This window comes from Rhinolophus sinicus, linkage group LG07, assembly GCF_036562045.2.
Source record: "Rhinolophus sinicus isolate RSC01 linkage group LG07, ASM3656204v1, whole genome shotgun sequence".
Classification (NCBI taxonomy): Eukaryota; Metazoa; Chordata; class Mammalia; order Chiroptera; family Rhinolophidae; genus Rhinolophus; species Rhinolophus sinicus.
The window spans coordinates 435,366-447,859 of NC_133757.1; the positions used below are offsets into that span (position 1 = coordinate 435,366).

Here is a 12,494-nt window from a genome sequence, read left to right on the forward strand (position 1 = left end):
CACATTGGACATTAGCGCTTCTACACAGGAAGTGGGGCAGGGGACAGAGGTCCACAGCACTGTCCTAATTTCCTTTTGGGATTGTTCATTGCTGACACGTGGAAACACAACTGATTGTTGTATGTTGGTCTTGTGTTCTGCACTTTGCCAAATTCATTTATTAGCTCAAGTTTCTTGTGGAGTCCTTGGGATTTTCGATATGTAGGATCATGTCATTTGTGAACAGAAACAGTTTTACCTCTTCCTTTCCAATTTGGATGTCTTTTATTTCTTTTTCTTGTCTAGTGGCTCTGGCGAGGACTTATGGATTTTGTCAAATACCTTTTTTTTAAATATTCCACAGCTCCTTCTGTGAACTATTCCTATAGTTGTTTTTTTTTAATTGGGGAAGGGGAACAGGACTTTATTATTGGGGAACAGTGAGTACTTCCAGGCCTTTTTTCCAAGTCAAGTTGTTGTCCTTTCAATCTTAGTTGTGGAGGGTGCCGTTCAGCTTCAAGTTGTTGTCCTTTCAGTCTTAGTTGTGGAGGGCGCAGCTCAGCTCCAGGTCCAGTTGCTGTTACTAGTTGCAGGGGGCACAGCCCACCATCCCTTGTGGGAGTCGGGCCACTGAGCCGGCCGTCAAATACCTTTTTTTCTTGATCAACTGAGAGGTTGAAGGTTTTTTCCTTCATTCTGTTACTGTGATGTATCACGTTGATGGATCTTCTTATGTTGAACCACCCTTGTATTCTTGGGACAGATCCCACTTGGTCGTGGTGAATAATATTTTTATTATGCTGTTGGATTTGATTTGCTAATATTTGTTGAGGATTTTTGCGTCTATGTTCATAAAGGATATTGGCCTGTAATTTTATTTCTTTGTGTTGTCTTTGTCTGGATTTGCTGTCAAAGCGATGCTGGTGTCATAGAATGAGTTAGGAAGAGTTTCTTCCTCTTCAGTTTTTTTCAAGAGCTGAAGAGGAATCATGTCAAGTCTTTAAATGTTTGGTGGAACTCCCTGGTGAAGCCATTTGGTCCAGGACTTTCCTTTTTTGGGCGATTTCTGACTACTGATTCGCTCCATACTTGTTAGAAGTTTCTTGTGACTTTCTGTTTCTTCTTGAGTCGGCTTAGGCAATTTATGTGTTTTGGGATATTTTCATTTCTTGTACGTTATCTAATTTGTTGGCACACAGCCAGTCATACGATTCTCTTACAATCCTTTTTGTCCCTCTAAGCTTGGTCAGAATGTTCCCATTTTTGTTTCTGAGTTTAGTTCTCTCTCTCTCTCTCTCTCTCTCTCTCTCCTCTTTTGTCAGTTTAGCTAAAAGTTTGTCAGTTTTGCTGATCTTTTCAAAGAGCCAGGTTTTTGTTCCATTGATTTTTTTTTCTGTTGTTTTTCTGTTCTATATTTTCTTTATCTCTGCTCTAACTTTTATTATTTCCTTTTTTCTGCTGCTTTGGGTTTAGTTTGTTCTTTTTCTAGTTCCTTAAGGTGTAAAGTCTGGTTGTTGATCTGAGATCTTTCTTCTTCTTCAGTGCAGGTGTGTACAGCTATACACTTCCCTCCGAGCACTGCTTTTGCTGCATCCCATACGTTTTTCCTAAGGTGGTTTTGACTCCACTGATGGAAAGCTACCAAACTGACTTGGATGCTTTGCCATTGAAGAAGCTATAGTTGTGTTTGGTCTGTGGGCTCTCAGGTGTCTGACCTTGCACGTGAGAGCCGTTTCTTATGGGTGAAATGTGATGTCCCTTTTTGTGACTTAGTATTTTGGGAATTTAGCTGCAATTTCTATAATTAGCTACTGAGCCAAATGCAAAACAAAATAGTGAAAGAATAAATTGCAGCTTTCAGATATCCACACTGCTCATTTCTACTTTAGGAAAAAGGAAACGTGCAGCTTCTGCACCATTGGCCGACAGCGGACTTCCAGATTGGAGGGACGACTGATGGATCTTTCCTCCCAGGTTTGTAGACGCGACAGACAAGGCCACAGGCACACAGCAAGGCAGGACTTGGGGCTTTAGATCCCTGCACCCTGTGCAAAGCCCATGTGGCCGTGACAGGAGCCGCAAGTGATGTCTTGGCGTGCAGGGCGTCATGGGCACTGTGAGTGCCTCTCATGAGCACCGCCGTGTGATCCCTATTGTCACCCAAAGAAACCAGGGCCCAGACGTCCCCTTGTCCAGGAATCACCGGGTGCTCCCAGGCTGCCTGGGCTCAGAGCCTGCATACTCAGCCCTGTAGTAACTACCTGGAAATCTAGCCTCTGGGTTATTCTGACAGACAAATCGTGTTTATGTCCACAAAGATGTGGAGGTTTACTCCTGAGAAGTACTGATCTTAGAACAGTTAAAACCACATTTTAGAATCCACATTTAAGGGGAAAAAATGACTGCTATTGGCTAAAATTCACCGCCCCAGTGTGTGCTAGGGATTGTGCATGTTGCGTGGCCGTGTCCCACCCTCCAGGACGCACAGTTTTATTTGGAGAGAGAAACTTGATTTTACATAAACAGAAAGACAACCATGTGTAAATATTGGGTACTAAACCCCAGCTGTTGAAATGGTTTACTGCTGCAGCAAAGAGAGAGATGTCGGTGGCAGCCGTGTGGGACCTGGCGCGTCCCAGACATGGCAGGAATGGACCCTGGAGAAGAGCCAGGCTGCCTGGTCCAGGATGGGAGCAAGGGGAGGGCGCAGGAGTCCAGTCCACACCACAGTCCACGCGCTGAAATGAACATCCTGTGGGCTAAATAGTGTCACTTTTAAAATTCAAATTCTAGGAACAAATCAGAAAGTAGAATTGAACATAGCAGAGATTCTTGTGGAAAGATTGTTTCCTAAACGTTAAAGTGAAGCAAATTTGCAAATACTTGGAATTCAATGCAGATAATAAAAAATGCATAACATTAAAAAGTAAACACTGGGGGAACATGTGCCTCAAACTTGGCAGCTAAGTGATTAATTTCGGTAATGCACGCACAGTCACATGGGTCAGGAGGGGGTCTGCGTGCGGCAGGGGCAGTGCACCCCGGAGTGGAGCTCGGCTCCCTGCGGCACCGGCACCGCTCTCCCTGGGCTTGAGGCCTCCGGGGTGGGGAGGAGGCGGAACCCGTCCTGGGACCCTGACCCCTTGTCCCCACAGAGGCCGAGGATGACCTGACACTGCGGGCTGCGCTCTACGGGGTGCTCTTCCACTGCCATGCCGACCACAGCGACTGGGAGGGCGCCCTCAAGGTGCTCGGCGAGGCGGTGCAGGTGCTGCCGCGGACTGTACACCGCCTGTAGGTACCGCCGGGCCCCGCCCACCCGCCGGGCCCCGCCCACCCGCCGGGCCCCGCCCACCCGCCTGGCCCCGCCCACTCACACTGCCGCCCACCCACTCCACCTGGGGGGGACCCCCCAACACTCGGAACTCAGCCCGGGAGGGTAGGCTTGAAGGGCACACACACCAATAGTAAGTGAAGAGGTAACATTTTAAAGTAGGACACAACACAGAAAGCCCGAGTCACTCAGGTTCCTTTTTGTTTTGTCTTGGTGTGTAGGAAAATGGACAAATACCGTAGTTTGGACGTATTGTATGTATTTAAATTTCTTATTTGACTCGAATGAATTCCTCTTTTGCTTTTCTGTAGCTTGATTTTCAAACACATGGTTATTGTGAAGGCCAAACTAGGCCAGAATTTCATGATGGAGATACAGAAATTCAAAGACGAGAGTGAGGACTATTTGGCGCGCACGTGGCAGCGCCTGGCCTGGAGCTCCAAGGACCTCTCCGGGGAGCTGACCTGCTATCACCATGCGATTCAGGCCTTACAGGTGGGGCTCTGGCCACGTGCAGGGGTGACCCCGGGGGGTGGCGTGGGACGCATCCGGGAGGGTCGTGAGGTGGCAAGGGCAGCAGCCTTGCAGCACCCTTTCCCAGCAGGGACGGTGACGTCCCGTGTGTGGGAGCCGGCACTCATGTCACAGCACGGGGCTCGGGGAGAGGGCGTGAAGCCCACCGAAAGGGAGGGGCCGAGGCCTGCAGCCTCCTGGGAGTCGGGGTCTTGGGACATTGTTCACCCCAGAAAGCCAAGGCAGACACTCATCTGGATGTCACCTTGAGGTTCAGGGTGGGTGGCACCAAAGATTTGAGGCAGCAGAATGTGGAACTTGCCTCGGGTCAAAGGAGGCCCTGAATTGTGGGGACTAAAGGCGTCCCAAAACAGGCACCGTGCTGAAGCCTGGAAGGTTCTCTGTTGGACACAATGCCCCCCACCCCCACCCCCATGGAGCAGGTCCTGCGTGAGGTTTTAGTGTGCTCCAGGGGCTGGGGTTGTCCCTTGGGAAGCGGTAACATCTCTGGCCAGGAAGGTGCTCTGAGTTCAAACAGAGGCTCTGCCATGTGCTGTGTGGCCAACGCCAAGTGGCCACCACAGAGGTCTGGGTCCCCAACAAGGGGCCGTGGGCGCCCCTGTGCCTTGGTCCTGGAACCCAAGGCCAACTCCTCCCTTGGCAAAGGTCTGGCCAGGTGGGCCCTGCCTCCACCAGGGAAAGCGACCAGGTCTGCTCTGGAGTTTGCAGCAGGCTCCTTGTGACGACCGCCCTGCTGATCCCAAGTCCCTTCTGTTGTTTCCTTTTTCTGAGGGTAACGGTGTGTTTTAGTAAATTCAGAGGGCTGTACCACCAATTTTAGAACCTCTCATCGCCCCGCAAACACCCAGGACCTTTAGCGCTTACCCCCACCCCCCACCCCGACTGCAGGGAGTCACCAACTCCTTGTCTGTCTCTGTGGGTCTGTCTGTTCTGCACATTTCACACGAATGGAATCAGGTAAGATGTGTCCTTTGCATCTGGCTTCTTTCATTAGCTTAGAGTTTTCCGGGCTCATCGTGCTGTAGCCGTGTCTGCTTCACTCCTTTTTCTGGCGAGCAGACCCCACTGTGTGGACAGGCATTCTGTTGGGCACTTTTGTTGTTTCTGTTTCTTAGCTATTGTGAATAGCGCTGCTCTAAACATTTGTGTGCAGTCGCGTGCTGCTTACGGATGGGGACACGTTCTGAGAAATGCGTCGTGGGCCGATTTTGTTGTCGTGCGAACATCACAGAGGCACGGACACAAACGTAGACGGCACAGCCCACACCACGTACCTGGGCCGTATGGCACAGCCCGCTGTTCCTGGGCTACGGCCTGTACAGCACGTCACTGTGCAAAACGGCATGACATTAAATCTGCACAAGAGAAAGTAATGCCATCGAGGCACGAAGTAGACACGACGTGTGTATGAGTGGCATGTTGTTTTTCTCATAAGAAGAGAGAGGACGTTGTAAGATAGCGAAGAAACTACAGAAACACATAAACCAGTGACATGCTCGTTTATCATCAAGTGTCATGCACTGCGCCTGGTGGTAGGTGGTGCACGTCACACGACGGGCAGTGCAGTAGGTGTGTTCACACCAGCACCGCACACACACGAGTCATGTGTTGATGTCACTAGGTGGCAGGACTTGTCCTGCTCCTCTGATCTGACGGGACCACGGCCATCGGTGGGGGCTGCCTTGGCCACAGTGTTGTGACGTGGCTGTCACCACACAAGGTTTTGCAGGAACATGTGTTTACACTTCCCTTGGACATAGACGTTGGGGTGGGGGGGAACTGCTGGCTCACATGGTGACCCTGTGTTGACTCTGAGGGACCGCCAGGTTGTTCCCTGCAGCCACTGCCCATTCCACACCCCCACAGCCCTCATGCCCTTTATTCTCTGACTGGTTCTCGCTGTCCCAGCTGCCGAGTGCTGTCTCCTGGTGGCGTCACCGGCTTTCCCATGTGACTGATGGGGAGCCTGTTTTCGTGTTTTCACCAGCAACTTATATAGGCCCTTTCAAAAAATGTCTACTCAGATTTTGCTCAGTTTTAAATTTGGTTATTTGTCCTTTATCACAGAGTTCATTACGTATCTGGACACAAGTCCGGTATCAGATACATGATTTGTTAACACTTTCTCTCATTCTCTGGGCTGTCTTTTCAGCCACTTTGTTACCTTCTTGTTGATGTAATTTATAGCACAAACGTTTAGTTTTGACCAATTTATCTGTTTCTTTTCTTGATACTTGTGCTTATGGGACTCTATCTGCATAATCGAAGGTCACCAAGATTCACTGCTATGTTTTCTCCCGAGAGTTGCATAGTGTGAGCTCGTACATTTAAGTCTTCGATCCATTTTGAGTTAATTTCTGTACTTGGCATGAGGTAGGGCCCTCCTCCATTCCCAGCACCACCTGTTGAAGACCGTCCTTTTCTCCTAGACCCTCCGCTGAGCTCTCACCCCGTCACCCTCTTGCAATCTGTTGTCAAGGCCACCGAGTACCACAGTCGTTCTGAGGCCCCCGCTGCCCCTCCCCATCCCCCCGCCCCCAACAGGGCATCTGACCCTTCCCTCCACGCTGATGTACTTCCTTCACTTGACTAAGGTCCCCCCACCTATTGGGGTCCCTCCTGCATCTTCTCCCCACCGCTGCTGATCTGTCAGTGTCCTGAGCTAAATGCCACCTCCAGCTGATTTTCCTCACCGCTGTGTCTCCAGCCCAGCTGTCCCTCCAGCCTGATCTTGCGGGTCCTGCCGCCTGCAGCCTGTCCTCGTGCTTCCAGAATCAGACTTGTGCTCCTTCACACGCTGCTGCTCCTTCCTGCCTTCCCCACCCTGCGGATGGTGGCTCTGCCCCCCACTGGCCCGGGTGTGAGGTGCAGGACAGAGTGTGTGGGGTGCTGGGCTGGCTCTGCTCTGTGAGGTGGGGAGCAGCGGCCTCATTCCGTTGTGCAGCAATCATTGACCAGCGGTGACGACACTGGACAGTGAGGGCGGGGGTGGGGTGGGGTGGGCGCTGCACGCTGGACAGAGCAGCTTGTCCCCTGCCCTGCAGAGCTCGGTTAACCGCACAACCATCCAGCTGAAGCCTCACGTGCACCTTTCAGTGCACACTGGAGGAAACAGGGCAGAGGGTGGAGTGACGGCAGAGAGCCACGCGAGGCCGGTGAGGCAGGGGGGTCCTGCTCCAGGAGGCAGGCAGGACACGTGCAGTCATGAGGACAAGGCAGGCCGGTGGGGGTCCACAGGGGGCAGAAGGCCTGCAAAGACTTCGCAAAGCTTCGGTCTCGCTACACGCTGCCTGTGAAGACTGGCCCTTTACGTACGCCTGGCAGGTCCCAGCGAGCCTAGACAGCAGCTGAAGTCCCCTGTGAGGGGCCTGGTTAGGAGGAATACGGGGTGAGGACAAACCCGTTTGCTTCTAGAAAGCAAACGAATCAAACTGCTGCGTGCTGTAGATCGTGTCTTCAGCACTAGGTCTGGTCCGTGCAGCATGCTTACCACCTTTCCTGTGGGGCCCACAGAAGCCAGAGAGCGAGTGGCAGAAAGTTGACTACATCGTGGAGTTCAGCGAGTGGCTGTACCACAGACAGTTCCCCATCGACGATGTGGCCTTTCACCTGAACTGGGCGATCGACATCCTGCTAGGGATGAAAGCCGCCAGGGCCACACCTGAGCCAGGAGGTGAGGCGACGCAGCTGGGGACCACCACTGTTGGCTCCTGGGCACAGGTGGCCCCAGAGTCGTATTCGCTCTGGTTCAGAGAGTGGGCATTTCGGTGATGAAAGGAAGGCACGTTCCAACAGACGTGACCTGGAGCCAGCCCCAGGCCACCCTCCAAGGCCACAGGACTTCTGAAGCATGGTAGTCTCAGCTCTCCCCCAAAGCTCACCTCCCTGGCCTTGGCCAGCAGCGTGTGCAGGCCTGAGAAGTGGGGTTCAGGCTGAGCCGGGTGCTGGTGAGGCGGGGAGCATGGCCAGCCACACTGTCGCCAGACCTGGGGGTTAGAAGCCAGGGGTGCTCCATGTGGAGGGCTGGGCAGGTCAGGGACTCAGGACCCGTCCTGCTGGGAGCAGCATTTCAGAGTAACCAGTCACCCTTCTTGGGGGTGAGGGGACCTCTGCTGGGCTGGGGTTGGGGACCCAGAGGTGACTCCAGGCACATGAGCCTGCTCTGTGGGGAGCACAGACTAAGGAGACAGGAGAGGGGCTCTCGGAAGCTCAGCTAAGCTTCCTGCAGACCCGACGTCACCACGGATTGCATGGTACTGGCCGCTTCTAGGTGCGGCCTCCAGCGAGAGAGCTCCTGCCCCAGAAAGGGGACGGCCCCCAGGACCGCGCTGGGCCCAGGGAGGCCTTGTGGCAGCTGCACCATCCAGTGGGGCCTCTCTTCCAGCCTGCCGTGCACAGGGCTCTGCGGATGCAGGGCCACAAAAGGGGCAGCCCTGTCCTGTCTGCATGTACTGGAGCCCAACCCCCACCTGTGCAGGTCCAGACAGCAGCTCAGACCAACTAAGGTGATGTGGGGAGGGGGTCCATTGCTCCCAACCCCACAAGTAGACCCTAGAGCCACAGGATGCCTGTGAGCTTCCTAGCCCCACCACTGGGCCTGAGACGGGCAGCGGGCAGTGAACGGACCACTGCCCTCTGACCCTGAGGGCCTGGGACGAGGGCAGAGAGGAAGTGGCCAAGGCCCCTGGACTCCTGAGTCTGCGGTCACCCTATGTTGCAGGGGGGCACTCGCCCACACTCGCCCCAGAGAGTCCCGTGTCCGAGGACATGGGGACAGTCTCCTTGGAGAAGCTGCGAAATGTGAGGCAGTTGGAAGCTCTGGCCCGTGTTTACATCCTGCTGGCCCTGATGACGTCCCCAGGCGCGGCCAGCTACCAGGACCACTGTCTCATGGCCTACGCGTTCCTCAGGCGCATCTGGCAGGTGAGGCCCCACGGCCCTTCCCAGGCCCTCAGCTCTTCCTGGGACCAGACTCTGGGCTCAGTGTCACTGTGTTCAAAGGTTGAAGACTTCTGAGATGTGAGCAGTGCCTCTCATGGCAGCCCTGCCCTCTCACTTTATTCCCATCAGCAAGGGCCCTGCCCCTGCCACCTCCCTGTGCCGTTCCCTCCAGCACCCCCGCTCTCTGAAACCCACCCCCAGAATCACCCGCCAAGGTTGCCGGCACTGCTGTGTGTGGAGTGGACCATCGGCCGAAGCCTGTGTCTTCCTGACCATCGGCAGCCCCGCTGCCAGGTTTCCAGAATCTTCTCCCCCACCCCTGCCCCCTGCATGGCTTCCTCGCTGCCCCCTTCCCCACCACCTCTGCATGGGTGGGGGGGGGCCTAGGAAGCTGTTGGTGGCCTCTTGTTCTTGGGGACCTCCTGTGGGCAGTGCCCCCAGTAGGACAGAGTCTGTCAGGACAGGCCTTTCTTCTGAGGACAAGCTTGCCCCAGCCCCTAGGACAACAGGGCTGTCACCTTTGACAGCAGGGAGAAGGGATTCTTTTAGGAGGAATGCTGGAGGTTATTCAAGTGCGTTCTTGATTAGAGACCATAAACTCACTCTGCAGCCCTCTTTGAGGGTCAGCCTCACCCTGTGCCTCTGCCAGCCCAAGTCTGGACGGGGCAACCCCGTGTGCATAGGCTGCGATGGCCTCCAGGTATCCTACTGCCCAGGGACGCTGCAGCCACCTCTGCTCGGCTGGCTCACTGGCGTGGCCACGGCAGACGGATGGACATGAAGTTGCCACTGAGTCTTGGGGTCACTGACCCACCCCTCAAATCCGTGTGAGGAAGGTGGGGATGTGCTCTGTTTACTTAACGTTGCAAATTTGTATCTCGTTTTTCTCAGGTTTCTTTATTAACTGCAGGAAAATCCATTTCAGAAAGTAGAATTACAGTAGCAGCTAGTTCAAATGTATTGTTGCCTAAAAAAGAGAAGGAGAGAGGGAAGGACAAGGACAGAGAGAAGAGCAAAGAACCGAAGCAGGTGGCTCACCTCTCCCGGCGGCGCAGGCGGGGCAGCGAGGGCGAGGCCCCGGGGCGGCTGGGCTGGGCCGACCGCTGTGCTCAGTCCCCTCTGTGAAGTGGAGGCAGGGGCTTCTCTGTCCCCCCCCGTCACATGCACACACACGCTCACACACATGCGCACACATATACACCTGCACACACACATGCTCGCACACAAGCTCACATGTACATGCTCACACACATGCTCACGCACATGCTCTCACACACACACACACACACATACACACGCACACACACAGGGTTGGTAGCAGGGTACCGGGGTGTTTGGCTTCTCCCTGGCGGTTATCTTGTGCCGTAGCAAGTCACCAGACAAATGCCTGCCCGCCATCCCCAGGCACATCCGGGTCCTGGGTATGTGGGGCGGGAGGGGCTGCTTTCCCTCCGGAGCAGCAGGGGTCTGCGTCAGACGGGCCTGTCCTGCACACCCGCCCTCCCACTCTGAAGCATTTGCATGTCCGCATGCCTGTGTCCCTGCAGCCTGTCCTCCAGCTGTCCTGTGTGTGTTGCCCTCCAGAGCTCGTGCTGGCGCCGAGCTCGCCGCTATGTTTACTGAGAGTGGACGTGTGCTGGGGCTGGGGCTGGGCTGTGGGCCTGGGGCGCCCCCGGGGGGACTCGAGCTGTGCAGGGACTGAAGCATCAGTTGTGCTCTCTCAGAAGTGAGGCCAGAAGTCGGATGTGGCTCCAGGTCTGGGTCACAGGGAGGGCGCCATGTGCCAGGGGCCCTGGGAGAGCACAGAGGCGTTGCCACCCACACTCCCCACCTGTCGGCTCCAGCTGGCCGCCTCTGCCCTTGCAGCTGTACTTTCTAAAGCAAAGCAACGACCCTGCTTTTCAGTGTCCAACCCCGGTTCCCGGCACAGAACTGGGGGCTTTACCGGCGAGCGTGGCAGAATGGGCCTCCTATTCTTGCCCGGAAGAGGTGATGGCTGTGTTCAGACAAAACAGGAGTGAGTTCACCGTTAACCCATCCAGCATCCAGAGGCCGGTGAGTCACCTGGCGGGATGGTCCGCGGCCGCGGGAACACGCGACCGCCTGCATTCCCTGGGGCCTGTCTCCTCCATTGTGGCTACAGCCACCGTTTCCGTGTGAAAAAACCCAGAAAGAGAAGCACATAAAGGGGTTCCGCTTGCTGAGTGTCACAAAGGGAACACTTGTGAATCAGCGCCCAGGCGGAGGCAGGGCACCGTCAGCCTCAGGACCCCCACAAGCCCCTTCCCAGCCCCCAGCCATACTCTCTCCCCAGCAACTGCCAGCCTCTGTGGGAAGCACAGCCCTCTCTTCCCCGGGTACGCACCACCCAAGTGACAGCCCTAAACAGGAAAATTTACTTGTGTGCTAGGGTCCTTCCTGTGGCTGCTGTAACAAGTCACCACAGACCGCGTTGTTAAAATAGCAGAAATGCGTTCTCACAGCCAGAAATCCAAAGTCAGTGTCATGGTGCCACAATCCAGGCATTGCAGGGCCACACCCCCTCTGAGGTTCCAATGGAGGCTCCTTCCCGCCTCTTCCAGCTCCTGGGGCTCCAGGTGCTCCTGGGCTTGTGGCTGTGTCACCCCAAGGTCTGCCTGTCATCACATGGCCTCCTCTTCCTCTTCTGTGTCCTTCTGCTTCCCTCTTCTAAGGACCCGTGGGTTACACTTAGGGCGGCTTGGGTCATCCAGGACGCTGCCCCCGGCTCAGTGTCCCAGTCACACTTGCCGAGTCCCTCTTGCCACATAAGGGCACAAACCCAGTCCTGGGGTCGCACCAGCCGTCCACACTCTGCCATTGCTCTAAGAAACGGGGCCCTTCAGCCCACGGCCTTTGTGTCTGGCTCCCTTTCCTCACGGTCGCGCTGGTGGCTGTCGTCTGTGCTCATTTGTGGCTCTGTCACTTGTGCGTAGTCACTGCTGTGGAGCTGCCTACTGCCCAACGAGACCATCATTGGTTTCTCCGTCTACTGTTGAGGGACAGTGTTGAGTCCCCAGTTGTGGCTGTCACAGGTGAGGCCGCGGGGGAACCCGTGTGCACATACATGTCTGGAGGACACAGCCGTCTGGAATTCGTGGCTCTCCAGCTGTGATGTGTGTTGGGGCCGAGCTGTCTTGAAAGTGGCTGTCAGGTTCCTCCCACTTCAGTGGGCAAAGTTCCCACTGCCACGTCCTCGACGGACCCATGCGGTTTGCCGTGACTTTGGCCACTTGGTGGACGTGTGGTGACGTCTCACTGCGGCTCAGCTGGACTCGAGGTCAGACACCTCTCAGTGCCTGTTGTCACGTGGGTGTGGTCTTGTGACCGCCTGCCCAACGCAGTGCCCACATGCGGTGAAGCTCTGTCTTCTCCTTGTTGGTGGAGGGAATTCTTGATTTTGGAAACAACAGCTTGACAGTTGATGATAGCAGATCACCACCCACCCTGTGCCTTGACTTTCTGAGGTCTTCTCATGAACAGAGATGCCTAGCTTTAATGTCACAAAAATTATTAATCTTTTTCCTTTGTGACTAACGCTTTTCAGTGTTCTGTGTGAAGAAAAAGCTTCTCTCCCCAAAGGTCGTGACGATATTCTCTCAGTGTTTCCCCAAAAGCCTTCTGGTCTTTCACGTTGGACTCAGATGCAGTCCCTGGAGCTGGTGTGTGTGAGGTGCTGTGAGGTGGG

General features: G+C 54.9%; 1 protein-coding gene across 1 annotated transcript in view; it reads left to right on the top strand.

Moving 5' to 3' along the window:
* The window catches only part of CFAP46 (cilia and flagella associated protein 46), an 89,495-nt gene that overhangs the window by 39,339 nt on the left and 37,662 nt on the right, over positions 1–12,494 (top strand). Inside the window, 7 exon segments of the mRNA XM_074338661.1 lie at positions 1,869–1,953; positions 3,135–3,273; positions 3,625–3,808; positions 7,361–7,520; positions 8,568–8,770; positions 9,680–9,817; positions 10,694–10,843. Coding sequence (XP_074194762.1) covers positions 1,869–1,953; positions 3,135–3,273; positions 3,625–3,808; positions 7,361–7,520; positions 8,568–8,770; positions 9,680–9,817; positions 10,694–10,843 — 1,059 coding nt within the window.